Here is a 27,874-nt window from a genome sequence, read left to right as displayed (position 1 = left end):
GCTAATGCAGGGCGCTGAGAAGTAGGCAACGGCTTGACGTCGAAACTGACCCTCCGTCTTGTTTCCTCCGTCTTGTCGAGCTTGCTGTCTATCACTGCCGGGCTACCAGACAGAGAACACACTGCTGCAGCTGACCGCGGCATTATTCGTGAACTATACCGCTCTCGTCGGCGAGTTTTGTTGGTCTCCCACGCGGTCGTCCCGGGGAGACGCGGCGGTTCTCGGGAAAGACGCAGGCTAAGGCAGCTAAGGTAGTCCGTGGTTCTGGCGCAGCACTTGGGGTTGCCGGACTGGTTCCTAAAGTAGATAGGACAGGACCCGTCTTGAGGTCTGTCGATCCTCGAGAGGACCACGAGATTGGTCATGGATGACTGTATACAAAGGGGGGTGTTGATGGGAGGATTCTGATATTGCCGGGCCTTCGTCGGGCTGATCTATGTCGCGAAACCAGTTCCTGTCCAACGCCAGGAGCCAGACCGGCTATGTGTGATGGGACCTAGAAACTGGAAGCTGGCATCGAAACGGACCGAAAGGGAATCCATCAGGAGGCGGGAAGAAAGAAGGCTGCATATCCTGTTTACAACTTTTGTCCTTATATTTCAATCTGTCCGAAATTTACAGTAGGCTGTTTGTACAGACGTGACCTCCTTTAACTCCAAATGACAAGCAAGCGCTGCTCATTTCCAGAACCAACTGCTCTTATCGCTGTCCCTATTGTTATCTTGCTGTTGGTCCTTCTTGCTCCCGCCGGTCGAGAAGCTCGCCGACCAGGTATAGTCGGACCGCCTCTCCGTCTGCCTTCCAACTTCTTCGCCCTTGTCGTTGAATGTCGTTACGGTTTTGGTAGTTTTGATGTTTCCGTTGGCGTCCTCACGCTCTTGGACCTTTTCAACCACCCTCCAGCCTGAGGGGAGACCCTGACTTGATAAGTCCCTCGTGGTTGAGTGAGACTTGGCTTCCGATGTCTCCCTCGAGGTGTTCATACGGGCTTTGCCCATGACGGAGAAATAGGAATCCTCCTCTGTCTCTCCGTGCTGCTCCTGCTCGAGGTGACCCCGTGTCTCCCGTCCTGCTCCATCAACTGTAGAGGTCTTCTCAACCTCCTTGGTGAGAGCCTGACTTGGGGGGGCAGGAAGGGACCGCTGCTCGCGAAAGGGGTCATCCTGCTCTTGCAACCAGCGGCGCCAGCGCTCGCTGACGGCCCCCTCCAGCACATCCGGCCTAGGATCCCAGCCGTCCCAAAGGCCCTGGCGAGTAAGTTGATGAAGCCAGAGGATCGGGGGCAGACCGCTGGGGAAGGATTCGCGCCACTCCTTTTTAACTCGGACCCTCTCATTGATGTCCGACAGGCCTTGACCGCTGCTGGACATCAAGAGGTCCTCGAAGGCATCTTCAAAGCCGAAAAGAGTTGGGTCGGCGTCGGCCGGGAGGTCCTTAGGGGTGGGTTGGGGAATGTCGCGGAGCCTCAGGGGTGAATAAGGTGAGTCGATGAGGAATGAGATCCACATTGCCTGGTAGAGGGACTCTGTGAACTCCTCGGCCTTGAAGAGGGCCTGCATTGGCGACATGGAGGAGAAGAGGTCGAAAACGGTCGGCTGGGGATACTGAGAGGATGGCGAGTGGGGTTGAACGCCGCCGTTCTCGGTGGCGGTACTGGTGGCAGTGGTATTGCTGTCATCTTCCTGAGGTCTGGGAGGTTCAGGCCAACGGCTGTTCAGGCGAGACACCACGGTTGGGAGACCCAGCGCTCTCTGGAAGGCTGAGGCAATATGGCTGTCGACCTTTTGCTTGAAGCGGACAAAGAAGTTGTCCGAAGGGTTGTCGTCCGACATAGTGGGATGGGTACGTGTGCGGCGACGTGCCTGGGTTGTATAAGTGTATGTATGTATGTGGTCGGGATTTCAGATGGATATTGCTGGTGAGCGCCTCAGTTGATGAGATGCGTTGAGATGAAGGTGTTGCAGGCGATTCGCGGAGTGTCTCCGGATGCGACAGAGGCTCGAGGCCCTACATGAACAGTGCGTTGTTGAAATGAGACTGAAAATGAAATATCGTGAAAATGACGACGTTGATCAGATCAGCTCACCTGGTAGTGGCGATCGGGACGGCGGGTCCAATGAGGTGGCAGTTGAGGTCGGAGGCTCTAGAAGTTCCGAACAGTTCCCCAACAATTGGCTCAGAGAGTCAGCGTTCGTAGACGGGAGGAGAGGGGAGGCTCCAGCGACCAATGAAAAGAATATCCTGGAATTATCCAGTGCCGGCCAGGCCAAGCTAAGCCACAGTTTGCACCGACCACCCCGCCTGGAGCATGAGATGTGGCGAGAGGAGATGATGACCCGCTTTACAAGGATCTCACCAGCCTCACACACTGGAACCCAGGACATTGTCCGGTTGCCCCGGTCGGGTCCATTCCTGCGCCATGATCTAGTTAGAGTGCACTACCTATGTAGAGACCCGCCCGTAGCGACCCTTGGGCTGGTGTGGCTACCGAGCGACCAGAACAAAGACAGAGCATTCCTCCCACCTGAAGCACATGCGAATTTGGGCCCATGAGCGCCACGAAATGACAACATTTTGCAGCAAAGTTGGGAGTCTGTGAACCCCACACCTGGCTGAGCCACACTTTATCAGCATCCACCATTGTATCTCAGGGACCTTTCCGAGCCCTGTGACTGGGGGGTTCTGATTTGATTGTGGGAACGTGCCTACAATGCAGCATGCCTAGACCAGCGTCAGCACCGGGTCGGTCCTGTCTTGCCGACCGATGCGTCGAGTGTCGGACCCAGTTCAGCGCATAGTGTGCGTGGGAGCGTGAGGAGAAGAAGACGGAGGAGCGTCAGCCAAGGTACATCGCAGCTGGTTAACGCGGCCATGGCCTTAGCATACTAAAACTTGGTTGTCACTACTTTTTCAAGCTGCAATTCCCATTTCCCACGCAGATCCTCATGGCCGGCTACGACGATTTGCACCACACACTACACATATTAGACATTTTCTCAGTCCCGTGTGCTTTTGGTTACCGTATCGATTCGCCGTCCAGATGATAGGTACGAATACTTGCCCGAGTCCAACACCACCCGTCGCGCTTGGATGCCGGGCGACCCGATTCGCGCCGTCGTCACCATCGCCAGCTTCGCCTAACTAGCCTCGTTTTCATTGTACCGCGTCGGAAAATAGCTTTCGATACGCGCCCACGACTCTTTTTTACCCTACTTTCCCTTCACTCACCACTGCAACAAACGAAAATACCCAGCGAGCGGCCATGACGGTAGCCCCTGTGGTAATCGCCGCCGAACCTGCGGCACGACCGGGCGACGACGGCAAGGACCTGCAAAATTGGTCGTCACTGATTGGCATCATCACCGCCATCGTCGGCAATGTCCTTATTGCTCTCGCCCTCAATGTCCAGCGGTACGCCCACCTACAGCTTCACCGAGAGCGCATCCGGGTCCGGCGGAGAGCAAAAGAAGCCCTGAAACATGGGCAAAGCGGAGGCCAGACGGGGCCTTACGGCTCTGTTGGGGGAGGAGCAGATGCAGACAGAGGTCAGCAAGGAAACGGACACCACGCAGACCTTGATGCCGGCGAATCTGAACCCCTGACGAGATCCTTCCGTTCCGAAGAGTCCGCCGGTTCCGACTACTCTGCCGACGACGACAAGGCTCCTTCTACATACCTACAGTCGCCGTATTGGTGGATGGGTCAGATTTTGATTACATTGGGCGAGCTGGGCAACTTCTTGGCCTATGGCTTCGCACCCGCCTCGATCGTGTCGCCCCTCGGCGTCGTCGCGCTGATATCCAATTGCATCATTGCGCCGATACTGTTCAATGAGAAGTTCAGGCATCGCGACTTCTGGGGGGTCATCATTGCCGTGGCTGGCGTCGTCATCGTGGTTCTAAGCGCCAAGCAGGAGGAGACGAAGCTCGATCCCGATGATGTGTGGGACGCAATCACGACTTTGGAGTTCGAGATATACCTTGCTGTCACGCTATCGTTGATCGTCGTCCTCATGTGGGCGAGCCCGAGATACGGCCACCGGACCATCCTGATTGACCTGGGTCTGGTGGGCCTCTTTGGTATGTACCGCCGTCTACGCATTTGAGAATCTGTCGACTAACTTTGGCTTCAGGTGGTTACACGGCCCTTTCTACCAAGGGTGTATCTTCAATCCTCTCCACTACTCTGTTGGGGGCATTCAAGACCCCTGTGGCATACGCGCTACTCTTCATCCTCCTTTTCACCGCAGTCATGCAGGTGCGCTACGTCAACAAGGCCCTGCAGAGATTCAGCTCCACCCAGGTCATTCCCATTCAGTTCGTCCTGTTCACCCTTTGCGTCATCATCGGCAGCGCCGTCTTGTACCGCGATTTTGAAAGGACGTCTGCCGAGCAGGCCGTCAAGTTTATTGGCGGCTGTTTGTTCACCTTCTTCGGCGTCTTCCTCATCACTAGTGGGCGCCTTGAGGAAGACATGGATGATGGCATATCTGACGTGGACGGCGTGGAGGAGACCATTGGCTTGGCCGAGCAAGACTTGCAGGACGGGCGGTACCCGACACAACCGCTCTCGCCTTCATCAACCTCTATTCTACCTTCAGGATCGCGCCGGTCATCCCGGGCTTCCAACGTATTCCCCACGAATAACGGGTCAAAACCATTTAGCATGCAGCATGACTCTGGGATACCTTCGCTCCGCGTCCCGAATGCGGCGTCGACGGGCAACCTCTTAGAAACGCAGGCAGAACCTTTGTTGGCCAACCCGTGGAGTAACTCTGCAGATGAGGTCCTCCCCCCGCCCGGTACGCGAACAATATCGGACGATTCCATCCACACGTTCCCTGGGTTTGGCTTCTCTCCTTCAGAGCCAACGACGCCATACTACGATGGCCAGTTACAACCCGGCTACCCCACGGACAGACCCGTCACTCCTCGCCCATCACTACCGAACCAACGGCCTCACAGCCACCAATACCCAGGTCCTCTCTTCTCCCCATCTCCCCTCTCCTCTACCGTCAGCGCAGTGGTCAAGGACACTCTGCTCAGTAACGCAGAAAATCCCCTGATGCGCAGGGCATCTGTGCGGAGGTTACGCTCGAGCATCCGGGCTAGCCTCTTCATGCCCGAGGACACTGATGGCACAGACGGCGACATTGAAAGGCAAGATCTGATAAGCCGGTCAAACGACCACGGAGACGGGGGCGTCGCTGAGCGCAGTCAAACTGCGGGCGAGGGTGCTTCTAGAGAACCCCGTGTCGGAAGACCTCGGAGTTTGAGCGACACTCTGGGCGAGTTTTTCAGGGTCAAGCGGAAGAGGAGGGATGCCAACACCGACCCCGAGGGGGAAGAGGAGGACATGTAAAGGAGTTGGGTGTCTGTTTGGATTTTTGTTTTTTGTTTGGTCCGGTTGCAGTAGCCGATGAAGTCGTGCTTGCTAAAGGAACTTGGGAGGCATCGTTAATTTTAACCAGCATTGCATATTGGCGTTCCTGGTAGAAGGGAAATGGAAAGGGGGTATTGGGATTTTATCCACGCAACCATCCATCGTTTTAAGGCGCGCGGGGATAGAATACTGGGACTTTGTTTGATTTCTTCTTGTCTATATACACTGCAATAACCCCCCTCCCCCTCCCTTATATACCTGGGTTTATGCTACGAATGAGATGGACTCTGCTTCGGGATGATGATGACGATGATAATGATGAGCGGCCAAGGTGCCGCCCCTTTGATGCACACGGCTCGACTTGCAAATCCAGTATGGTACTGTTGAGTAACACCATGCATGCAGAAGGAACGCAGCAATGACACTTGATCTCGGGGAACATAGGCTGGATGGATATCGAATGAAAATCTAATGCTTTTGAACTACCTTGGTGATGATGCACAGACCCTTCCACCGCTGACACTCGCACTCGCACTCGAGCTCACAATTACATCCACACGAGACTTCTCTCTACCTAGATCTAGCCCCGGGAATGGGCCTTCTTCTTCCGCATCAAACGCTTCCTCGCAATCAGCAACGGCTTCACGTCCTCGCGGTCAACCTTCGCCTCCGTCTTTTTGGCTGCGGGTTTCTCCTCCTTCTCCTCTTTCTCCTCCTTCTTGGCCCCGCCCTTGTTCATGTTGCCCTTCTTGCCCTTCTTGCCCTTCCTGTCCTTCAGAGAGGCCATCTTGGGCAGATCCTTGGCATCAGGTTTGGCCTTGTCTCCCTGGCCGTCCTTCTTGCCATCCAGCGCGTTCTGTCTGTTGCGGTCCGCGGTCTTCACGGCGGCCTTGCGACGCGCAATGACCGAGGCATTCTCGATAGCGAACTCGACAATAAGGCGCTGCTTCTTGCCCATCTCATTTTCCATCTGGTAGCCGTTCAGGAAACGCAAGCCCATGAGCGCCCAGCGGTGAGACGAGTACTCGATGAAACCATATCCACGAGATTTGCCGCCGCTCGCCTCCGTAACCTTGGAGCCCTCGCGACTCTCAAACTCAATCTTGGCCTGGCGGACGATACCCTTGCGCTTGAGCTTGCGCTCGTGCTCGCCCTCCTTAGCCTCCTTTGCGCTCCTGACCTTCTCCTCCTTGGACAGGGGTTGACGCTTTCCCTCCTTGACGTCCTTAGCGAACTCAACGCAGGCCTTGCGAGCCAGCTCCTTGAGCTCCTTGGTACCGACGTTGCGGGGGATGTTGCGAATAGCCAAGCGGGTAAGACTGATGTGCAGCGTGGGGTTGCCCTGGACGAGCTTCTTGCGCTGAGTGGCGCTCTGCTGCCTCATCTGAATCTCCGACGGGGTGAGCTTGTGGTACAGAGCAGACCTGGTGTCGATCTGGCCCTCGTTGAGCAGGAAGAGGCGGCGCTTATCCTTGTCTCGCCTCTTGGCGCTGCCATCGGCAGCCAGGCGCTCAGCGTCGTCCTTGCTGACGGCCTGGGCAACCTGCAAAAGACGACCGTCGAGGGTGTATCGGCCGTCCTGATCGGCGGAGTCATCCTGCAAGACGGAGTGCTTCGTAGGGAGGCCGGTGGGTTGTGTGCGTGGCGCGCCCTTGATACAGGCTTTTGCGTCTTCTTCGTTGACAAAGCAGACGAATCCAGTACCTGCTGGTCGGTCGGTTGAACGGTCCATGACAACACGGGCGTATCTGACCGGGCCGAACTTGACAAAGTGCGCATTCAGTTGGTCGTCTGTAGCGGTGAACGGAAGGTTTCTGATGAAAATTGTCGATGTGTTGTTGCTTGATGTTTGTGGCTTCTTGGCAGACTTGGTCTCGTCATCTTCGTCGCTGAGGTCTTCATCCTCGTCGTCGGACAGATCCTCATCATCTTCGCCCTTGTTTTCGTTGTCATCACTATCCTCCTCGTCCTCGAGATTCATCATGTGATTCTTCATGAAGTTTTCCAGATCGGCGTCGCCATCTTTGGGGTCCTCATTGGCCTTCTCGTCCGGAATCGGCTCCTCTTCCTCAGTTGCAGCAGCCTTCTTCTGCTTTTTGCTCTTTGGCTTCTCCTCCTCGTCATTCTCAGGTTGCTCGGCTTGGTTCTGCTTGTCCCATTCGCCCTTTTCCACGGCCCAATCGACCGCGATAGGTCGCCCGTCAATGAGCTTTCCATTGAGCATTTCCAAAGCCTTCTCGGCGTTCTTTCGTCCTCGAAGGGTAACGAAACCGAAACCCTTGAGCTTGCCCTTATCCTGGGGAAGGTCGGCGAACTTGACTTTTCCGTAAGCCCGGAAAAGCGCCGACAACTGCGCAGAGGTCTTGACAGTCCAGGGCAAGTTGCGGATGATCAACTTTGGGGGTTTTCTGGCCTCCTCGAGCTCCTGCGCACGCTTGTGCTTTTCGCTAGATGCGGCTGCTGCGACAGCACTCTCCTTGCGGTCGCGATTTCTAGCTTCGGCGAGGTCGATTCTGATACGACGTCCCTCCCACACCACATTGTTGAGCTTCTTCTTTGCCTCCGTGGCATCTTCGGCGTCCGTCAAGGTAACGAAGCCGTAGCCTCGGGAAGTCTTGGTGGCCGGGTCGAGGACAACAGTTGCATGCTTAACCGGGAAGTGCTCGGAAAAGTAGTCGGTCAAAGATTCGCTGGTGGCGTTCGGGGGGAGAGAGCGGACGAAAAGAGAGCAATTGGCCTCTACTCGAGCTTTCTTGGCCTTGGGTTGCGATGCAGAATCTGCTGCAAGGTTCTCTGCGACGGCGGCGGCGACGAGGGCGTCGTGCTCGTCCTCCTCGGCTCGGGACCGCTTTAGCGGCTTAGCGGGAGACGTCATTTTCGAATAAATCTGTACGAAGTGACAAGAGTGCCAATTCAGTATAAGGAAATAAGAGGCAAGAGACCTGTGCTGGCGTACAAGGTCGTGCAAGGTTGATTCTCTCTGCGTAGGAAATGGCTGGCGGTGATCACTGCTGCCAAATTCTACGATAAGGATTTTTTTTCTTGAGCTTATCACCACGTGCAGGTGGACTTGGAGCCAGGAGCGGGGATGGATTTGACAGACCCCGCGCTATACCGTATTTGGAAGTCTATTGACTTATGAGTTGCAGACTGGGTAAAAACAAAAACGCGCCGGGGTCGCCCACTGTAATTGTGTGCGTGTATTGGCGGCCATTTCGCAACCGGGGGGGCGTCGGTCATCATCACCCGTCAATCAACAACACATACTTTGTTTTGTTTTTTTCTGCTTCATTAACAACTACAGCCTTTACCGTATCCCATGCGGTCTTATCCGATCCACCGCATCTGACGAAACACGACAACCCAAGATGCCCGCACGAGTATCTACCAGGTCCACGCGGACCTCGGCCGCCGTTTCGCACAAATCATCTGCGGCGACACTGGGCTCCCGAGCATCGACAGCGTCTCGCTCCTCCTCGCTTGCTATCGATGTGCCGACCGAAAGACCAGACACCGAGCTTCGGGGCCAAGTCTGCGCAGTATTCCGTGATGCGCAAAGGAATACAGCATCACACCGCAAACTTGTCGTCACTTTGCGTAAGATCCAGGAGGCCTGCGCATATGAGCCGACAAGCCTGAAGAAGTCCACCTCAAACGATTTCGATGAGGAGGCGTTCAACTCCGAGTTCGTCCGATGTGTCTTGAGAGTTATGCCCATCAAGAAGACAGAGAGCGTTGGAGAGAAAACAATTCGATTCGTCGGATTCTTTCTGCGACACGCGAACGATAAGGATAACGAGATTCTTGGGGAGGTTGACGAGGATGCTAGTGTCATGCCCGAGACCCCGAGTACCAGACTCACCAGCTATCTCATGAGCACAGTCTTGCCTCTGATGACCACTAAGGACAAGTTTGTGCGGTACCGATCCACCCAGTTGATTTCGCACATCATCAACTCTCTCGATGCCATTGACGACGACCTGTTCCAGAGACTTCGCCATGGACTTCTTAAGCGCATCCACGACAAGGAGGCCATGGTTCGCGCACAGGCGGTTCTGGGCCTAGGGCGATTGGCTGGCAATCAGGTGGATGGAGCCGCAAACGAGGACAGCGAGGACGACGAAGCTAGCGGACTGCTCGAGAAACTGCTTGAGGTTCTCCAAAATGATCCTAGCGCAGATGTAAGGAGGTCTCTTCTCGTCAACCTTCCGATTCTTCCTGCAACTCTACCGTATCTACTTGAGCGTGCCAGAGATCAGGATGCAGCAACTCGGAGGGCGGTGTACTCGCGGCTGCTGCCCGCCCTCGGAGATTTCCGGCATCTGTCACTCTCTATGAGAGAGAAGCTCCTTAGATGGGGCCTCCGCGACAGAGATGAAAATGTTCGCAAGTCCGCGGGTAGGCTCTTCCGCGAACGCTGGATTGAGGATTGCGCGGGTGTCGCGCCGCCCGAGGAGGGTGCTCCACCCGCGGAACCATCACCTCCGAACTTTGATGGTCTCCTCGAGCTCCTGGAACGTATCGATGTTGTGAACTCTGGCGTCGAAAACGGCGTGGCTCTTGAGGCGATGAAAGGTTTCTGGGAAGGCAGACCCGACTACCGTGAGGCCGTTACGTTCGACGATCAGTTCTGGGAGACTCTCTCTGCTGAATCTGTTTTCATGGCTCGCAGCTTCAACGACTTTTGCAGAACCGAGGGCAACGGCAAGTTCGAGGCTCTGGTCGAGGAAAAACTTCCGGAAGTGACCAAGCTCGCATTCTATCTTGAACGGTATATCAGCGTCTTGATCGAGGCCATTAAGAAGGTCTCCCAAGCCGAGGGCGAAGAGGACGAGGAGGAGGATACTGTTGAGCAGGAGTTTATCGTTGAGCAGCTGCTCCACATCGCAATCACCCTCGACTACTCCGATGAGGTTGGCCGTCGTAAGATGTTTGCCCTGCTACGACAGTCCCTTTCAGTCCCCGAGCTTCCGGACGATGTAACGAAGCTCACCATCAACGTTTTACGCGACATCTGCGCGCCGGACAACGCCGGCGAGAAAGAGTTTTGCTCGGTGGTTTTGGAGGCTGTTGCCGACGTTCACGACACCATCGTCGATGACCCAGCACCAGACGATCGCACCGAAGATAGCTTCCACTCTGCTAAATCTGAGGTCAGTGGCGACACCACACCCACTAGGACTGGAAGCCGTGGAAAGAGCCCCGAGCTCAGCGAAGAGGAAGCCAGGGCAAAGGCTGTCAAAGAGATCATGATCAACATGAAGTGCTTGCATATTGTGCAGTGCATGTTGTCCAACGTCGCGGGCAACCTGCAGCAGAACGACCACTTAGTTTCAATGCTCAATAACCTCGTGGTTCCGGCGGTACGAAGCCACGAAGCACCTGTTCGTGAAAGGGGCCTTGTCTGCCTGGGTCTTTGCTCCCTGCTGGACCGATCTCTGGCCGAAGAGAACTTGACATTGTTCATGCATTTCTTTACCAAGGGTCACACTGCCCTTCAGATCACCGCTTTGCAAATTCTCACTGACATTCTCAACGTCCACGGAGCTCAACTACTCAGCTCAACGCCAGCACTGCTCAAGATCTATATCAAGGCGCTCAAGTCGGGCATGAAGTCGCCGGAAGTTCAGGCTGCTGCCACCCTGGCCGTTTCCAAGTTGTTGCTAGGACGGGTTGTAACGGACCCAGAAGCTTCGGCCGAAATGCTCAAGACGCTTGTCGTCCAGTACTTCGACCCGGTTACCGCTACCAACCAGAGCGTCAGACAGGCTCTCAACTACTTCCTGCCCGTCTTCTGCTACTCTCGGTCTGAGAATCAAGATTTGATGCGCACCGTGGCCCTGGATGCTCTGCACGCACTTCTAAACGTTCGTGAGAGCTTGGAGGATGACGACGCCGATGTCGACGAAGACATGGAGAGTCTGACAACCATCGGTGCTTGCCTCGTGGACTGGACGGATCCCCGCAAGTGCTACAATCCTGATACCGGCCTTGATTTGGAGAAAAAGACTGTCAATGGCGACATTCACCTGGAGTTTGCTCTGGATATTCTGGATCGCCTCAACGGGAACCTGAGCAGTAAGTTGCCACCGGAATCCCCATAAAACCCCTGTTCAGAGTTTTAGTACTGACTACCTATTTAGAAGAAGAGAAGAAGATCGTGGCACCACTTCTCGGAAAGCTGTACATCTCACCAACCAGCACGGAGGAGAAGATTAGGGAGGTATACGACGAGGTCACTATCGCCGTCAACGATAGACTCGTCTCAGATACCACCGGCCGGAACGCTCTCAACAAGATCCACGTCAGCTTGGGCAAGATCGTCGCCAGCCTCGGAGAACAGCAGGAGGGCGAGCCGCGCCGCATGAGCAGGAGCGTTTCCGTCGCTGCATCAGTCGCCACGTCTGCCGCTCCATCGGAAAGGCCCGATGCGGAAGACAAGACGGTCGTCTTGGAGCCAGACATCAAAGAAGAAGACGAGGATAGCGACGGTACTGTCATCCAGAATACCCAGAGAGACGATGAGAACTCTCTGGTGAGTGAGCTGCTGTTGGATGAGGAGGCCGCGTGAAGCGAGCGTTGAAGCGGATACCAACTGACTGATGAACACCATGCCCGGACCCTGGGATGAGGCGCTTTATGGAATGATTTGATACAGGAACTTATGATCTATGTACTAGTAATGATGTCCCCATTGCGGAATCGACTATGCGAATTCCTTTTTTCCTTAAACTTTGATCAAGCGCCTACTTCGGTGCCGGTGTGTGTTCATGACGCCGACCCCAGTCGATAAAACAAGCCTGCAACCACAATGTTGATGAAAAGATGCTGTCCGATGCTCCAAGCCATGCAGTACAGGTACTTGGGGGAGAACACGGTCCAGACAAACAGATGCGTCCGCAAGACCTCACATGCCGCCATGACGAAGGAAACGCTGCATGCTGTGAACAGCGTCAGGTGGCCGACGTGCCGCAGGAAGACGTTGGTTCCGTCACTGCTACCGACCGCGCGACTACGGTACCGGAGGAGGAGAAGGTTTGTGGCAGAAGCCCAGTAGACGGGCCCTGCCCAATTGCTGACAAAGGTCAAGATGCCGACGGCGACGACGTTGAAGCCTGCCACGCCGTTGTAGGCGCTCGAGAGGTCGACGGAGGATATCGCATTTGTGCCGCCAAAGGCGAAGAAAGAGGCGAACTGCAGCAAGAGGGAGGTTATGGATAGGGTGGGGAGGTCGAGATCGAGCGAGGCGAGGAAAGGAAGTTGGAGCGTGAAGAGGAGGAGAAGAGGAATGTTTGTTACGCGGGATTGGGTTGCTAAGAGGAGGGTTGTTAGGTGGTGTAGGAGGTGTGCTGTGTTTCTGGCTTCGTGTGATTTGATTAGGGCGAGGTAGGCCGAGTAACCAGCAGTGACTCCTATGCCAGCGAAAACAGTCCTGGCTCGGGTTACGAGCGAGATGCCCTGGAATATTGTGTTGACAGTTGCCGGCAGACCGGTGACGAGCTCTGGGGCGTCTTCGTTTGTGAACGCAAGCTTAAAGGTAAAGGCTGAGAGTATGAGGGCACTAGATAGGGCGGCGGACACAGCGAGGGGCATGCCGCGCAGCTTCCTAAAGATTTGAGCAAAGACAAAGATATAAGTCGCGCTGACTAGAATCCAAAGTAAAGATGGATTGGTTGCGATGAAGGTCTTGACGATGTCGGGCTCGCCAGCGTGCTTCTGGCCCGTTTGGTTCCATCCTCGGACCAGCCTGGTGGCTGTCAAGGCGAGCAGAAAAAGCGCGAAAGTCCGGATAGGAGCGCGGGTACTATTTGGCGGGTTAGATTGATGTCCATATAAGAAAGACTATCAATTCGAGCGCCAATAACTTACGCTTGCATCTTCCTGATAGCTAAAGAGCCGAGCCAGGCGGACGTTGTCCAGTACCAAAAGTGCTGTTCCTCTTCCACGTAGCTGCTCGCAAACATCATGATGCCGTATGTGACTGTTATGACGAGCAACGGAATGAGGTTGAATCGGGCGCCAATGACTAGAGAGCCGGTGATAAAACCAACCACGGCTTCGCCTATGTGTATTCTTCCCATGTCATAGTTGCTGGCCATGCTACTCATGAGATCTTGCGCTTTGCTGAGCCACTATATGATTTCAGCACTTTGCAGGCTTCAGTTGAGGGCGATAATGCAAACCTTGGACGTGGCCTCAAGCCACGCTGGATCCACTTCGTCCTTGTCAGTCATGACTTTGAGTCCGTCATTGACCCGGTGCCACTCGCAGGCTAGTTCTTGCGCATCGTCCTGCGGGTTCAAGCAAGCCTTCTGGGTAGAAGTCGATGTGATGTCGAACATGGCAGGGCCGAACGTTGCTGTCACAATATTTAAGATTTGCCGGGCATTGCGTACAAGTAACTGGATCTGATCATTCTCTGCAAGGTTTTAGTTTCTACGCGCCGTGAATTCAAGCAGCAAGGTATCTCACTGTTCGGCCAGAAGGGCAGGAAGTCGGAGATAAAGGCTCCCAGGTTGTTCTGGGGAATTGGGAATCCAAGCAAAGCACCCAAAGTCGGTGCCAGATCCGACTGCTCAACTTTGGTATAGTAGTCAAAGCCCTCTTCGTACGCAACAGGGGATGATAGGTTGCGTTGCAATGCCTTCAGCTTAGGCGATATGAAAACAAGGGCGGGAGAGGTCTCTCCAGGGGAGGAAGCTCCATGATTTCCGGCATCGTTCATGCCGTGGTCTCCGCAGAGAACCATAAGAGCCGACGACATGTGGTCTTGTGTCTCCATAGCCTGGTATATGCGCCTTACTATGCCATCCATTTCATGCTGTTTTGGCACCATGTGTGAGCTAGCCAGGGAGTCAGTATAAGCCTGCCCGAAACCTTGAAATGGGGATGGTCTCGCCTCCGTGGACCCGACTTGTGTCCTATATGATCAAGCCCGAGATAGTGGAGAATCAGCGTGCTCCAATCATCATTTTCAAGCTCGGTGTCAATATGCCTAGTGACATTATTGTCCACTTCAGTAAAGTCCTAGATTTGGTCAGTCAAAGGCATGAAGGGTTATGCCATGGTACTAACTGCTACGAAGAAGCTAGAGGTGCCGTCTGCGCGATCAAAGGTTCCAGGGAAGAGCTTGAGCCAGGTATCGTCCCCATACATGACCAGCTTTCCCGACTGTTTTGCCTTCATCTGAGCAAGCCAGGTGTCCTGGGCGGCAAGTGTCGAGGACGTGTCAGCTTCGTCAAGGTTCAGGATAACGTCCAGGAACGAAGGGATAGAACCGGTAGTGATGGCCTTGATTCTGGGCATGGTGACAGTCGGCGATCGGGCATAGGCAGTAAACGGAAGAGCAGCGCCATTGCGAATCAACCTGGAACACGGTTAACCAGGTGAAGGATCAAAGCAACCACAGGCAACTTACTCTTGAGTATAAGTAAAGCCAGAGCCATCCAAGTATACGAAGTCGCTGTTTCCATAGCATTAGCATCACACGTAGCTCTCGAAGTAAAGTATATGCGAGGCCTTTTACCTTCTCAATGCATCGACAACCATAAAGATGAGGCGGTCAAAGGGTGCAGCCGGAGGCGAGCCGTATTCGAGGGTCTCATATTCAGCCAGCCCAGGAAGGACTGGTTTGTAGGGAAAAAAGCCAGTCGCAAATATGAGAATGGCCAGGGGAATCAGAACATTAGCGACGCTGAGATGCGTCGCCAGGAAGCCCGGGCCGTATCGAAAAGACATCTTCGTCGCGCGTATCCATCAAGGTCGCTGTTGAGAGCGCAGATTCGTGAGAGGCAGACTAAGGTGGATTGGCCTTGGTCCTAGCGGTCAGAGGAGGGCACTGTCGTCACTCTAGGGAGATGTTGGGTCATTCGATCATGGTGCGGCAAAGACGAGTGAGTACCGCAAGCCACAGTGAGATGAAGAAAGAATGGAAGTGATCCCCGTAGGCAGCGGCGCAGTCCTTCAAGGATGTCAGGATCGTCAAGTTCCTAAATGGGCCAAGCGACTAACTACCTTATTACCAACAGAGAGGTTCACAGCTGTGTAATAATTATGGGTAGGAGCTGAGGACACTGTGACAGCTCTTGCACAGGGATGAGATGCAGTGGGATTGGGTCCGTTGATTGGTCAAAAAGAGCATAGCTAAGTAAAGTCCGAAAGTGCATAGTATGCGAGGCCCCGGCCGATACTGGGACAGGAGGCGACCGCTTCCAGGATTGACGGGGCGGCTTGAGTTGACGTCCCAAACAGTGAGAGACGCTCTTGAAATTGGGGACTGACCGGCTTTTTTTTATTTTTACGTATAGAGATTTGCATCATTTGAAAGCGTGTTTATTACGCTCATTGCTATAAATGCGATCTACCAACTTTTGTCCGAGTCTCAATCCCCGTAATGGGATGCAGAACGTTAGATGAACCCCGAAAAAATAAACGCGGAAAAAAATTCAGTCCCTATCCACACAACGCCAAGGAAGACTCGACCATAACATGGATCAATCTCTCGTTATGAGAGTTTCCCGTCATTTGCCGCCGAAAAGTGGCCACTGAATCATGACCAGAAGCAGAGTGAATCAACGGCGAAGAGCTCAAGCCTTCTTCTTGGAACCTCCCCGACGGTCCTTGTACTTGGGGAAGATTATCTTTGACGTCTTCTTTTGCTTCTGGATCCTGCCCGACGTCCGACGCTTGGGTCTGGTTGAGTCGACTTCCATAGCTGTATCAAGTGTCAGTAGTTTGAGACGCAAGAGTCGGCGAATGGATTCAGCTTACCGGTCTCATCTGTCTTCTGAACCTCCTCGCCGGCATTTTCACCGTTGATTTGTGCTGGATTAGAGTCAGCATCACATGAACTCTCAGAAATGCATCCTACATGCAGCTCAGGGCACTCACCGTCAAGTTGCTCTTCAGTAGTGTCCATGTTGACATCGGCCTCCTTCTCGGGCTTCGGCTGGTTGGCCAATTCCAGCAACTTCGCCGAGAGACGCTCGACTCTCTCCTGCTCGACAGGACCAAAGACATTCTTCTTGAGTCTTTGGTTGTTCTTCTTGTTGACGCTGGATCTCGAACTCTTGGCCATTGTCGCGGATATGCCCTGGCGGGGGAATGATGGGATTGGGCAAAAATAAAAGTTGACAGTGCCTTTTTCTCGTTTGAGTGAGAGTCTCAAGATGCAGTTTCACTCAGGATGGGCCGTCGGTTCTTACGAAGGTAGAATCGTCAGGACGGTGAAAATGGGCTTTGTGAGGACGAGCGGTCTTCACTTGAGCAGGAAATATTTTACACACCCAACCTAGCGGCCAAATGCCCCGCCTCCCGAGATCCAGACATTGTGACCCAGCACCCCTGGGCACCACACACACACGGGCCAGACCACAGTCGTCTGCCACCAACCGCCCAGTCGCGGGGCCTGCCGGCTATTGCCACCCCACTTCACCCAATTGGAAGGGCGGGTTGGTTCTGCTACCTGCCTGCGAAGGTAAAGACTGAGGCAGCGCACGCAGCCTGGGGGGAAAGAATAATACCCTTTTTAGGGGACGCATGTGCTGAAACGGCGGCCGGCCAGCCACTGTAGGACTCATTAGTTTGGGCTCACATGGTGCCGCCGGCTGCCCACAGCCCCCTCCTCCCCAACGCCAGGCGACATTTAGTCACACACCCAACCCTCTCGTCCCCAAATGCACCAGCACACCGTCTGCCCTACGCACTTCAGGTCTTCTTCACAGAGCCCCAAAAGCCGATGCCGGTCGCGAATGACATCAAACTCTTGTCGACCCGAGAAAAGCCCACTAGTCGACTTAACCTCACCTCATCTTGCCTCGAATCACATCGTCGTCTTGCCTGTGTTGCTCCGCTGTGGTTTTCCTCGAGGCACCGTCACCTTGGGTTGTGTCAAGGTCACGAGGTTCAGGTACCTCTCAGGCACGACGTCGTCCAGGCGTCCACCCCCCGTCCGTCGCAGCATAATCGAGAGAAAAAAAAGTCGCCGCAGTCCAGGAGCAAGAGCTACCTTGCCCTCACCTTGCTCGACCGACTGTAACTTCCCCACGCACTTTCGCCTGCCTTGTAGGCGCGCACCACGAACCACGAGCCTTGTCGCTCCTGCCTCGTGTAGTCGCGCCCATGGTTCTTCTTCCCATTTGAATCCGTCCCTCTTCTTTCCTTCTTTGTTTTTTTAAACTTCTGCAGCAAGCAACCGGGCCCGTCCCTCTTCTTTCCCGCGACCGAAGTCTTTCCGACGACGCACCCGCAAACCTTCATGAGGCTGTCACCGAAGGCACCACCGCGACACTTCCACCTCGCCCGAGAACCATGACCTCCATTCAGAGGCATGAGCTCCAGGCTCTGGTCAAGCTGGTCAACAGTAACCAGCTGCTTAACCGTCAACTTTCCAGCATATGCCAGCTTAACGGTCTCACCAGTAGTGGCGTTAAGGCGTCCCTGCAAGGTCGCATCGTTAATGGTGAGCCCCCCGCCTTCCTCGCCCATCTGTCGCGTGTCTCCTGCGCTTTTGCGCCCTTTCCTCCTCCTTCGCTGCTTTTAAGTCCCTTCTGCGATTGCGATACACTGTAAACTGCTATCTGATCGAGACATTCGTCGCTAACTTGCTGCTTCAACCAGCTATCGAAGAAGCCTTTAGCAACAGCGATGTCACCCGATTCCAGCAAATCCAACGGAGTATCGAGACCACGCGAACTGGTGCCTCCTCTTCGCCCGCCTCCCACAAATCAGCACGCCCTGCGGCAGCATCTCAGCCCGTACCCATGATGCGGCACGACCAATTCTGGAACCAGCGCAACGCTCGCCCCGGTGGTGCGAATGGCCACGCCGTACCTAGTTACGGATCCAGCGGTACGTTGGCCACTCCTGCGCTTCATCTACACACACCTGATTATCTGCAGGGCCATCCTTCAAAAACAGTCCTTTTTACGAGATTCAGTTCCGCGTTGGCGATGTTCGGACTTGTGAGGGTAGGTCACCGCTGCTTGTTCGCCTTCTGGGTTTCTCCAACTAACCCCCCGCTCAGCTATGAGCCAACATAGGAACATGGTCTCCATCCCGGTCAGAATCAGCGAGAACCCCGGAGTAAACAGAGTCCTAGAAGACAAGTCACTAAGGATTATGGTGTTTTGCGCCGCGGATAACAGCGGTGTCCAAGATATTGCCTTCCCCCACCAATCCGAAATCAAGATCAACGGCAATGAGGTCAAGGCGAACCTCAGAGGCCTGAAAAACAAACCAGGATCTACACGGCCGGTGGATATCACGAGTTATCTGCGTCTGAAAAGCGACAATCGAAATCTCGTCGAATTCACATACGCCCTTACCCAGAAGGTAAGTGCCTTGGGCAGCAGTTGGGTGCGATGGCATCACGTTACTGATGTCGCCTGTTAAGTCGACGCCCGCTGACACCCATTTCGTCACAGAAATTCTATCTCGTCCTCTACGTCTGCCAAATCACCTCAGCCCAGGAACTGGCTGGGAAAATTAAAGTAGGACAAAAGATTCCAAAGCACCTAGTCATCCAGGAAAGTAAGTCTCCCTAGATGAGACCTCAAATCCTGATTGGTTTGCTAAGATGCGACAGTCAGCAAAAAGGCAGCGGATACGGACATTGTCACTACGTCTCAAGTGCTGTCTCTTAAATGTCCTCTATCCTATATGCGCCTTGATGTCCCGTGCCGCTCTGTCAACTGCTCGCACATTCAATGCTTCGACGCGACATCGTATCTCCAATTGCAGGAACAGGGTCCCCAGTGGCTGTGTCCCATTTGCAACAAGCCCGCCCCATTTGCTCAGCTGGCCGTAGATGAGTAGGTTCAGCCCGCTTGCTTCTTTAGATTTCCCAACTAATCTCCATTCTAGGTATGTCAAGGAGATATTGGCGAACACGCCCAAGTCTCTAGACCAGGTTACTATCGAACCCGATGGACAGTGGCGTGTGAATTCGGGCCAAGACGAGAGCAAGTCAACCAACGGTGGGAGCGGCCTCGTTGATGATGACGATGACGACGACTTTGGTATCTTGGAGGTCAACCCGGTTCGCGGTCGCACTTTCGAAACGCCTAATCGCTCGGTTACCAGCACTGCAACTCCTGCCACAACAGCGATGTCGCGCGAAAGCTCAACAATGCCACGGGGCGTAGCCTCGACCAGCGGCAAACGGCCGCATACAGAGAGGGTGACAATAGACCTGACCTTGTCTGAAGATGACGAACCTGTCGAGCGGCCTCCGAAACGGCAGCAATTACACTCTCCGGCGGCAAATAGTTACTCTAACGGCTACAGTGGTGAGCTATTCTAGGAGTGTACTTCTTTATCCCCTCACTCTCTCTGGTGGGATGCGAAGTTTGGCGTCGATCACTCTAGTCACGTACATATATCCCTAATGAAGGTGGATTTCTGGCATTATGTATGCGTTTTTCGGTTTGGCGTGGACAGGGACGGATGGATAGCTGTTCAGGCGTTTAGGAGGCAAAACATATCCCAACATCCTTGGCAGTCGAGTTTACATGGCATGGAAGCAGGGCAACAGGAAGCTTGCAAGGGGAAGTCTACTTAGATGGTTAGGCAGAGGTTCACTTGCTTCAGGAGATGATTTATCTCTGCTAGGCCTTCTGATCGGGGTTCGAGATGGCAATCAAATCCCATTTATTGGAAATTCAGGGGCAAGTAAACCGCTCTAGTGATGTAAAGTACTTGTAGAGGGCGTAAACGTGGGAGCAAGTAAGGATTCGGCAAGACCGATCAGTTCAGTGAATCAATCGTACGCCTGTTGACATGCGCAAGTACTGAGGTGTGGACCCTGACCCTGGGGGAGCTCGCTGTACCTTGGTAGGTAGTTAAGGTAAGCTCCACCCAATTGCCAATGACAGATGAGATACGTACCTTGTCCACTTACCATCCGTTCGTCTGTCCTTGCGTTCACCTTCACTGCACCCTAACCTACATTACGCATACCCCCATTTCTGCAGCACCCAAAGATCAACAAGCCTTGAGCCCGTAACTGCGACGTCCACCGAGAAAATCGTTGCAGATATAACTTGACGGCACGAATCTAAGTCTCACGGAATACCCTCCCCGGCCCTTCAAACGAACCCGGATTGCGTATGCGCTCCATCGTAATCGGCCGTCGAACCACCCACATCTAGCAGAGTAGCAACTGTTTGCCAAACGAGCGGCAGTGTGAAGACCCCTTCGCCCGCGATCATGTCTTTTGAGAGCGTAATGCCGCCATACAACGCCACGGACCCGTCGGCCTCCTTCCTCAACTCATCCTGCCTGGACTTCCTCCTCATCGAGCTTGTACCCCTGGCGTTCCGTGTGACGAGGGAGCTCGATACGGCGCCGGCGGACGCGAACGGCTCGGGTACAGCTGCTGCTGCAGGAGGGGATGCGTTGTCGTCGGTGGGCCACAGCCAGGGTGGCGGTGCTGGTGCTGGGGGGGCTGCGCCGTCGAGCGCAGGTGACGGCACTGCAACAGCGGGGAGCGGGAGGAAGATGGACGAGGACGAGGAGCGGGATGCAGTCTTTTACCGCCTTGAGACATTGGGGTATCGTGTTGGTCAGGGACTTGTGGAACGGTGCGTACGATCGGGACCTCTCTCCTCCATTCGCCATCGTGATCAAGCTTCTTCCCGGCTGTAGCTGCGGGGAGGTATGGATGAATGTTTGACTGACCTGTCCTGGGTTAATTAGGTTCTCGAGAGACCGGCCGCGGTTCAATGATACGCTCGATGTCATCAAGTTCGTCTGCAAGGACTTGTGGTCGCTGGTATTCCGCAAACAGGTCGATAACCTCAAGACGAATCACAGGGTACGTGGTCGTGCCTGCCCTCGGACTCCTTGTACTGTAGGAGAGCTGCTCGGGCAATGACATACTGACATTACAATACGGCATTAGGGCGTATACGTGTTAACGGACAACTCATTCAAGCCGTTCTCGAGAATGAGCACCGAGGCTGGCGGACAGGCTGTTGTTCGGGCACAACCGGTACGCTGACCCCAAAAACCCCAGCAGTCGCGGGTCTTGATCATGCTGACTCTCGCGACAACAGTTTCTCTGGTTCCCTTGTGGCATCGTGCGCGGGGCCTTGGCGGCCTTAGGGATCAATGCCACCGTCCAGGCGGAGACGAACGAATTACCGGCAGCGATTTTCCAGATCAAGACAATACCGTCGAACACATAAAATATCCATGGATTCACATTCAGAGTTGTCGCTGCTGTGGGCAAAGAGTGCGGGCTGGGCATTGGCGATTGACGGGAGTTGGCGGAGGAGCTGCCGCAAGACCCGACCGACCAATACTACGCCCATATCAATTGATTCCAAACGTGTCTTAACTCCAGCTATAAACCAAGCTCCCATATGAGCAGACGGCATTACCGCCGATTATCGCCTTATCCAAATATACCGACGCCGTCCCACACCGCGGAATCACGACATCATTCGACGTTATACGGCGGGTCAGTTACACATTTGCGAGACCAACACCACCTCACAGCCTAGGGAAAAGAAAAATCGATCAGCCATAATTCTCCCTCGATTATATTTCATCTATCACCATTTTGGCTACATTTGGATGCTTTCGCAGTGAGGCTTCCTTTAAGGGGGGTCGGGGGCTGTTACTGAGAATATACAAAGGGGGGAATCACTTTTGAGGGGGGTTGTGGGCAAAGTCGACACCCTTCTGAATGTTGCCCTTCAGTCCCTTGACGGCAGCCTCCAGCAGCGTCTTCTCCTTGTCCGTGATGTTGCCGAGGATATCGACAGCCTTCTCGGCACCGTTGGGCTGCGAAGTGTCAGTAAGTGTACACCCAAGGAATGGGTAGGGGATGCAGTTTGCTGCACGACTTACGCCAAGCTGGATGGGGACAGAGAAGAACTCAACACCGGTCTTCTCGGCAATCTCCTTGCCGCCGGGCACGCCGGGCAGGTAGACATAGCTAGGCTCAACAAGACCCTTCTCGCCCTTGACGGCCTTGAGGACCTTCTCGGCGAATCTAACAGTGTTAGTGCAAAGACTCATGTTGCTTCAACTCTTTTCTTACCTGAAACCGGCGTATGCCATGGAAAGAGTGGCGGAACCAGCGCCATCCTTGGCCTTGACGACCTCATCACCACCGAACTGGACGCGGTTCACAAGGGCATCGTACTTGTCGTCGGGAATAGAGACGGAGGGGGTGACCTGGCTGAACAGGGGAACAATAGTCTCGCCGGAGTGACCGCCGATAACGGGAACGTTCAGCTCATGGGGCTTGGACTTGCCCGAGATCTCGGCGACGAAGGTCTCGGCTCTGACGATGTCGAGAGTGGTGACACCGAAGAGACGTTGGGGGTTGAAAACACCCTTGGCCTTGAGGACCTCGGCGGCAATGGGGACTGTGGAGTTGACGGGGTTGGAGATAACGAGGATGAAGGCCTTGGGGGCAACCTCAGCAGCGACCTCAATCAGGCCCTTGACGATACCAGCGTTGATGTTGAAGAGGTCATCACGAGTCATGCCGGGCTTGCCTGAAGAGAGCATCCGTTAGACGAAAGCAGCGCGCGAAAGGTTGGTGCACGGCAACTTACGGGGAATGCCAGCGGGGATGACAATGATGTCGGCATCCTTGAAGGCAGCCTTTGCGCCGTCATCCTTGGGCAGGTAGCCGGTAGTCTTCTGTTCGTGGGGACTTTGTTTAGCATGCAATGGCTAGCTATGGAAGGTACAATGCAATTGATTTATGACGAGACATACCGCGACGGAAGAGATGTGAGAAAGGTCGGCGGCAACGCCGGGGGTGTTGACGACATCGTAGAGGGCAAGCTCATCGACGAGAGGGGAGAGTTTGAGGAGGAGGGACAGAGGCTAGAGGATCGTTGGTAAGCCCACCACGCGAACTGGATTTGCTGAGAAGGCGGGGTCTGGCGTCACTGTACCTGTCCAATACCGCCAGAGGCGCCAGCGACAACTGGGAAACAGTCAGATGAGGGTTTTACAGGGTGATCTCAGCAGATGGAGATGGAGAAGCGTACCGGCCTTGACCATTTTGAAAGGATTCGTGTGTTTCGGTCTGGTGAGGGTGAACGAAGGAAGTGGCCTGAAGGGTTCTTGCGGATCAGCGGGGTGGTCTCACGAAGCTTGGGGAGCTTGCTCAGTTAACACGTCAAGCTCTGATGTGTTATGTTGTGCAGGGTATGGAGCTTCTGCTCCGAGCTTGGGAGGGCGATTGTCGCCAACATACTTTGAATGTACCTGGAAGTTGCTTGTGATGCGCAGGAGAAGATGGCAAACAGAATCAGGCGGGAAGTCGGTGTTTTATTTAGCTCGGGGAGAGAAGAAAGCGGGAGGAGAGCAAAGGTGGAAATAGCCTGAGCAGCTGATACCTAGTCCGGAGGCTGTCGGCGGGGACGTAGGTTCGACCGCGGGGGAGGATTGCGACCTTCTCTCCCACCTCGTCCCATGGGATCGTCCGTGTCATTGGATGGAGGGGCAAGAAGAGGGGCAACTTGGGGGGCGCGCCAGTGATGCGCAGAATTGCGACTGCAACTGCGACTGCACGCTGCGCCGCCGCACCCAGCAAGATCCTGTGTGTTTTGCGATGCCCTGCACCGTACGTGGTACTGCGTGTCTCGGGAGTCGGTTGTCGGGACCTGCTGGGGAGGTAACAAAGAGGAGGTATACCTGCCGCACCAGGGAATAGCTGTCGCAGATACCTCGTCATCCACCCAAACAAAGGCGGCCAGTGAGACACGCCCAGCTAAAAGAGGAACCTTGGTCCCAAGCAACATTCCGCCTCGACGTACCGAACCCCGATTTACCCCCCTTTCCGCATCGCCCATTCACCCATTCGCCATTTCCCGCCGGCCTGATGCATGTGAGAGAGATGATGGGCTAGCACGGCAATGGAAGACAAGTGCTGGAGAGCCGTCCCCGTCAACTTCCGGCAACTGGCCAATGCCTTCCGATGTCTTCCTGCTTATGACGGCCCCGGCACAGGGGAGCTTGTCCTATGTATAGCCAAAACTCGGGTGCGGTAGAAACAAGACGTATCCATCCATCCATTCCGGTGTGGCCAAGACGCCGCATTGTCTGGTGAAGCTGCGACTTGCATCATTTCACCATCTCCGCGATGAGACAGCTCAAGCTGTGTACCCTGTCTTTGGCGTTTGGGCACAGCAAACAGCTCACTATTAATACCTCTTATGTCTGCACTCAGGTAATTATTACCTATTCTGCATACCGCCTACCATGTAATCAAATAAAATAAAATAGGTACGTACCCTGCCGTTCTCGAAGTCAGGGAATTGTGCAACCCTGCCTGTCCGGCAGGAATACCCCGCCACGTCACAAAGGGTCCTTTTTGCGGGAAGCCAGAGCAATCAGGTCAAAGTCGGCGAAGACTTACTCCGCATCACTAGCTCAATCGCGCCTTCTAGATCCCACCGTGCTTCGGCAATCTACTGTCAAAAAAATAGGTTCGGCTTCTCTATCGCCATGTTGGATCAAAGCCGAACAACCGCCAACTTTCCGATGTCTGCTCGTGTTCCCGAGGTTTAACTACAGACTGCTCCATGTCGTTGTCGGAGAACTCCGGGTAACGTTCTGGCAGCCACGGCAGCATCGCGACAAAGATAAGCCAACCCTCTTATAATGGTTATCTTTGCCGTTGTCAACCCACTCCAATCTGGAACTTGACTGCATCTTCTCCAAGGAAGTATTCATCACAACACGCAACACTGGGGCCAAGTTGAGCGCAACCAGCAGCATCGTTAAGCACGTCTTCTTCGAGCAATGTAAACCCAGTCCAGTCATTATTTTGGCCTTTGACTCAAGCTTTTGATTTGTTCGCCTGTGTCCCTCAAAAGGTAATCTATTTGCTCGACGTAACGCCCAAACCAAGCCTTTCCCGTCCGCTAAACAGCATTGCATTTATGCCTCGGTCTCCTCAGCCTTCTTGGCCTTGTTGCCACGGGGCTTCTTCTCGGCCTCGGGCTTGACGGGTCTCTGGGAACGGCGGATGGCGGAGACGCGCTGGACAGCGGCCTCACGGAGATCGGCACGGTAGCCACCGGCGGCGGCCTGGCGGGCGACAGCGCTGTAGGTCCTGTGTCACAGTCAATATCTCCCGTCCTCTAATTTCTGCCTGTACCGGGCTGCGGTGCGGCGGTGCAGGGAGATCCCAAACTCACTTGCGCGAAGACTTGTTGCCGCCGTAGGTGACCTCGGTGATGTTCTGGGCGGGCTTGTTGGAGTTCTTCTGGTTCTTGCTGATAACCTTGACACCGCCCTTCTCGTTGGGGACAACGCCGATGGCCTAATCATCGCATGTCAGTCATCACTGTTTGGTGCCGTCGCATCGTCCGCGCTTGGGCGGTCGGGTTCGTTGGGAATGTACCTTGTTGTTGACGAAACCAGCGTACTGCACTCGTCGTTAGCCAAACTGCAATCATGTCCCACAATCTTTCCAATGGTTCAGCCACAACATACCTTGCGAGAGTGCTTGTTGATCAGGTTAAGGGGGTCGCGGGAGAGCTGGAGACCGCCGGCATCGTTGCGGTTAACCAGGAACGCATTCTGGCTGCCTGTGTGTCGAAAAGAGTTGGTGAGCAATCATGTTCGGCGGTATCTGGCTCAGACGACCGGACGCCGGTGCACAACTTACGGACGACCTCCCAGATCAGGTCCGAGGAAACGTTGGGCAGAGTGGCGGCCATTTTGACTGATTTGAGGGATCACGGAATGGTTGATGAATGCCTTCACGATTCTCTGTGCCTTCGCGTGTTCGTAGAATTCAATGCCCGGAATTGAATGTGTGGGCTATCGCTTAGCAGTCGCTTTGTGGACTAGCGCCAGTTATTTCCACTTATCTTATCGTAGCGCCACAGCCCCCTCTCTCCGGGGCACAAAAGCCCTCCCCCGGCGGGCCGGCACAGGTGTGGCTGGTTGTGGCGGTGCAATGAACAACTTCCAGGCCGGTGACAAGATTAGACTCATCGACTCCTGGCCAGATGATGCCTGTAAGAATTCAAGGTATAATGGTAGTTTATTCTTTTGATTGTTAAGTTTCTTTGCAGCTTCTATGTTTTACTTACAGAAAGTTCGTTATTTCGATGCCAGCGCTGCACCCCCAATGGTCGATAAAGACATTGTCGATGGGATAGTAGCCTATGTTGTTGATTTTGGGTTTCCCATCCGTCCCAAAAGCCCTTCTGTCACCGACCCTATGTTCCAGCAATCTATGCAGTAGATTTCGGGGTTACCTAATACTTCTTGTTGAACTACGGGTTGCCCTAGGCGTGCTCCTTCACCTTTGACATTATCTCGCTGTTGAATAGACGGAAACGAAGGTAAGGAACACCTGCTCCGGCTTATTGAGACACAACACCATGAATTTATCCGAGCCCTGTCCCGGGGCAATCCTCTCCGTCACAACGCGAACCCCTTTCAATGCACCCACGGGATCAGGGCAGGTCCAGAACTACTCTCATAAGCCTTTCAGCTGGAGCATCCGGTGCGATGATGAGTACTTTACAGACAGGCGGACAAATATTGCACCTGTCAGATGACGCAGGTCGTTTTTTGTACTCGTTCTCGTATGTCTCTGAAGTACACTGAGTAGCCTGGAGATCGGCAGTTTATGATCCCGTGGCATCCTCCATAGAAACCATTGATGTGTCAGGGGCAAGTCTGTTTGGGGAGAGGTTGAAGTCTAGGGAAGGAGAGGGAAATAATCCGATACATTTAATGCCGGGAGCTGACCAGGTGAAATAAATTTTTGTAAGAGTGTGGTTCCATAAAGCTTTGCGTGAAGGTCGAGGTGCTCTTTTCATATGGTACCTAAAACGGTATTGCCGGGCCACACTTAAATGTAATTCGTAATTGAACTTGGTTCAACTTGCCATGCGGGTGGTAGAAAGTCACGAGAGCGATTCCTAATACTATCTATATCCCTAGATCCCTGGAGGACATATCCTAGCTCCCCATATCATGCTGTGCTCCAATAGATATAACTGGTTGTGGCAACAAGCATCGGAGAACTCACAGCTTTGGGGCTGAGCGGTCCTAAACATCCCCCGCTCATCGCCCCATTCCTTTCCTGCAGTCTATCACTCGGACAATATAATCCTCGGGGTCAAATGATGGAATTTTATTGATTTTAAGTTTGATAGGCACAACGCAAGTGCCACGGGCGCAGACAACCACAAATACAAGCTCGTTTTGACCCTTTAAATTCACACCGACACCAAGAAGTCATTGAAACCTTCAAATAAACTTGACCACAGCGTAGATGAGCACAGGAATTACTTAATGGGTATTTATTTCGTTCGGAGGCAATCTCGTATGCAAGGCCTATATCAATATGTCCCCCACAAGACTGGGATGTTGATACTCACGAGGCTAACCACGCACTTCTAGGTCCCTAAACCAGGAGATAGAGGTTATTAAACTGTAGCAACATTCATCGTGCGTAAGTGATAATATGATATGGTATCTGGTGATATGTGTAAAT

The 27,874-nt window shown here is 54.0% G+C and overlaps 10 protein-coding genes across 10 annotated transcripts; 4 read left to right on the top strand and 6 right to left on the bottom strand.

Moving 5' to 3' along the window:
• Positions 1 to 677: 677 nt before the first annotated feature.
• EsH8_IV_000710 (uncharacterized protein) lies at positions 678 to 1,832 on the bottom strand (the record flags this gene model as incomplete). The annotated part of the gene is made up of 1 exon (XM_083265600.1): positions 678 to 1,832. The coding sequence occupies one exon, from the start codon at positions 1,830 to 1,832 to the stop codon at positions 678 to 680; it is 1,155 nt and encodes a 384-aa protein (XP_083124495.1).
• Positions 1,833 to 3,262: 1,430 nt separating this feature from the next.
• Positions 3,263 to 5,361, top strand: EsH8_IV_000709 (magnesium transporter NIPA-domain-containing protein; the record flags this gene model as incomplete). The annotated part of the gene is made up of 2 exons (XM_083265599.1): positions 3,263 to 4,079; positions 4,133 to 5,361. The coding sequence occupies 2 exons, from the start codon at positions 3,263 to 3,265 to the stop codon at positions 5,359 to 5,361; spliced, it is 2,046 nt and encodes a 681-aa protein (XP_083124494.1).
• Positions 5,362 to 5,962: 601 nt separating this feature from the next.
• EsH8_IV_000708 (mRNA-binding ribosome biosynthesis protein NOP4) lies at positions 5,963 to 8,257 on the bottom strand (the record flags this gene model as incomplete). Its single annotated transcript, XM_083265598.1, has 1 exon — positions 5,963 to 8,257. One exon carries the CDS (start codon positions 8,255 to 8,257, stop codon positions 5,963 to 5,965), a length of 2,295 nt encoding a protein of 764 aa, XP_083124493.1.
• Positions 8,258 to 8,750: 493 nt separating this feature from the next.
• Positions 8,751 to 11,953, top strand: EsH8_IV_000707 (condensin subunit YCG1; the record flags this gene model as incomplete). The annotated part of the gene is made up of 2 exons (XM_083265597.1): positions 8,751 to 11,460; positions 11,526 to 11,953. 2 exons carry the CDS (start codon positions 8,751 to 8,753, stop codon positions 11,951 to 11,953), a joined length of 3,138 nt encoding a protein of 1,045 aa, XP_083124492.1.
• A 197-nt stretch (positions 11,954 to 12,150) lies between these two features.
• Positions 12,151 to 15,120, bottom strand: EsH8_IV_000706 (mannose-ethanolamine phosphotransferase LAS21; the record flags this gene model as incomplete). The annotated part of the gene is made up of 8 exons (XM_083265596.1): positions 12,151 to 13,186; positions 13,252 to 13,514; positions 13,566 to 13,801; positions 13,855 to 14,225; positions 14,282 to 14,409; positions 14,458 to 14,749; positions 14,801 to 14,845; positions 14,909 to 15,120. 8 exons carry the CDS (start codon positions 15,118 to 15,120, stop codon positions 12,151 to 12,153), a joined length of 2,583 nt encoding a protein of 860 aa, XP_083124491.1.
• Positions 15,121 to 15,968: 848 nt separating this feature from the next.
• EsH8_IV_000705 (DUF2423 domain-containing protein) lies at positions 15,969 to 16,459 on the bottom strand (the record flags this gene model as incomplete). Its single annotated transcript, XM_083265595.1, has 3 exons — positions 15,969 to 16,096; positions 16,153 to 16,206; positions 16,273 to 16,459. The coding sequence occupies 3 exons, from the start codon at positions 16,457 to 16,459 to the stop codon at positions 15,969 to 15,971; spliced, it is 369 nt and encodes a 122-aa protein (XP_083124490.1).
• Positions 16,460 to 17,691: 1,232 nt separating this feature from the next.
• Positions 17,692 to 19,684, top strand: EsH8_IV_000704 (PINIT domain-containing protein; the record flags this gene model as incomplete). The annotated part of the gene is made up of 7 exons (XM_083265594.1): positions 17,692 to 17,842; positions 18,001 to 18,231; positions 18,282 to 18,350; positions 18,407 to 18,714; positions 18,807 to 18,912; positions 18,968 to 19,193; positions 19,246 to 19,684. The coding sequence occupies 7 exons, from the start codon at positions 17,692 to 17,694 to the stop codon at positions 19,682 to 19,684; spliced, it is 1,530 nt and encodes a 509-aa protein (XP_083124489.1).
• Positions 19,685 to 20,589: 905 nt separating this feature from the next.
• EsH8_IV_000703 (transport protein particle component) lies at positions 20,590 to 21,569 on the top strand (the record flags this gene model as incomplete). The annotated part of the gene is made up of 4 exons (XM_083265593.1): positions 20,590 to 20,963; positions 21,079 to 21,196; positions 21,284 to 21,373; positions 21,438 to 21,569. The coding sequence occupies 4 exons, from the start codon at positions 20,590 to 20,592 to the stop codon at positions 21,567 to 21,569; spliced, it is 714 nt and encodes a 237-aa protein (XP_083124488.1).
• A 307-nt stretch (positions 21,570 to 21,876) lies between these two features.
• EsH8_IV_000702 (lactate/malate dehydrogenase) lies at positions 21,877 to 23,409 on the bottom strand (the record flags this gene model as incomplete). Its single annotated transcript, XM_083265592.1, has 8 exons — positions 21,877 to 21,883; positions 22,034 to 22,170; positions 22,237 to 22,381; positions 22,430 to 22,892; positions 22,953 to 23,040; positions 23,119 to 23,229; positions 23,301 to 23,332; positions 23,397 to 23,409. The coding sequence occupies 8 exons, from the start codon at positions 23,407 to 23,409 to the stop codon at positions 21,877 to 21,879; spliced, it is 996 nt and encodes a 331-aa protein (XP_083124487.1).
• Positions 23,410 to 25,293: 1,884 nt separating this feature from the next.
• On the bottom strand, positions 25,294 to 26,078 carry EsH8_IV_000701 (ribosomal L28e protein family-domain-containing protein; the record flags this gene model as incomplete). The annotated part of the gene is made up of 5 exons (XM_083265591.1): positions 25,294 to 25,468; positions 25,554 to 25,678; positions 25,760 to 25,783; positions 25,852 to 25,946; positions 26,027 to 26,078. 5 exons carry the CDS (start codon positions 26,076 to 26,078, stop codon positions 25,294 to 25,296), a joined length of 471 nt encoding a protein of 156 aa, XP_083124486.1.
• Positions 26,079 to 27,874: the final 1,796 nt, after the last annotated feature.

The sequence above is a fragment of the Colletotrichum jinshuiense genome, chromosome 4 (genome assembly GCF_051148585.1).
Source record: "Colletotrichum jinshuiense chromosome 4, complete sequence".
In the NCBI taxonomy this organism is placed as follows: domain Eukaryota; kingdom Fungi; phylum Ascomycota; class Sordariomycetes; order Glomerellales; family Glomerellaceae; genus Colletotrichum; species Colletotrichum jinshuiense.
The sequence above is the reverse complement of the archived record's forward strand: the minus strand, read 5'-3'. Positions and strand labels throughout refer to the sequence as shown.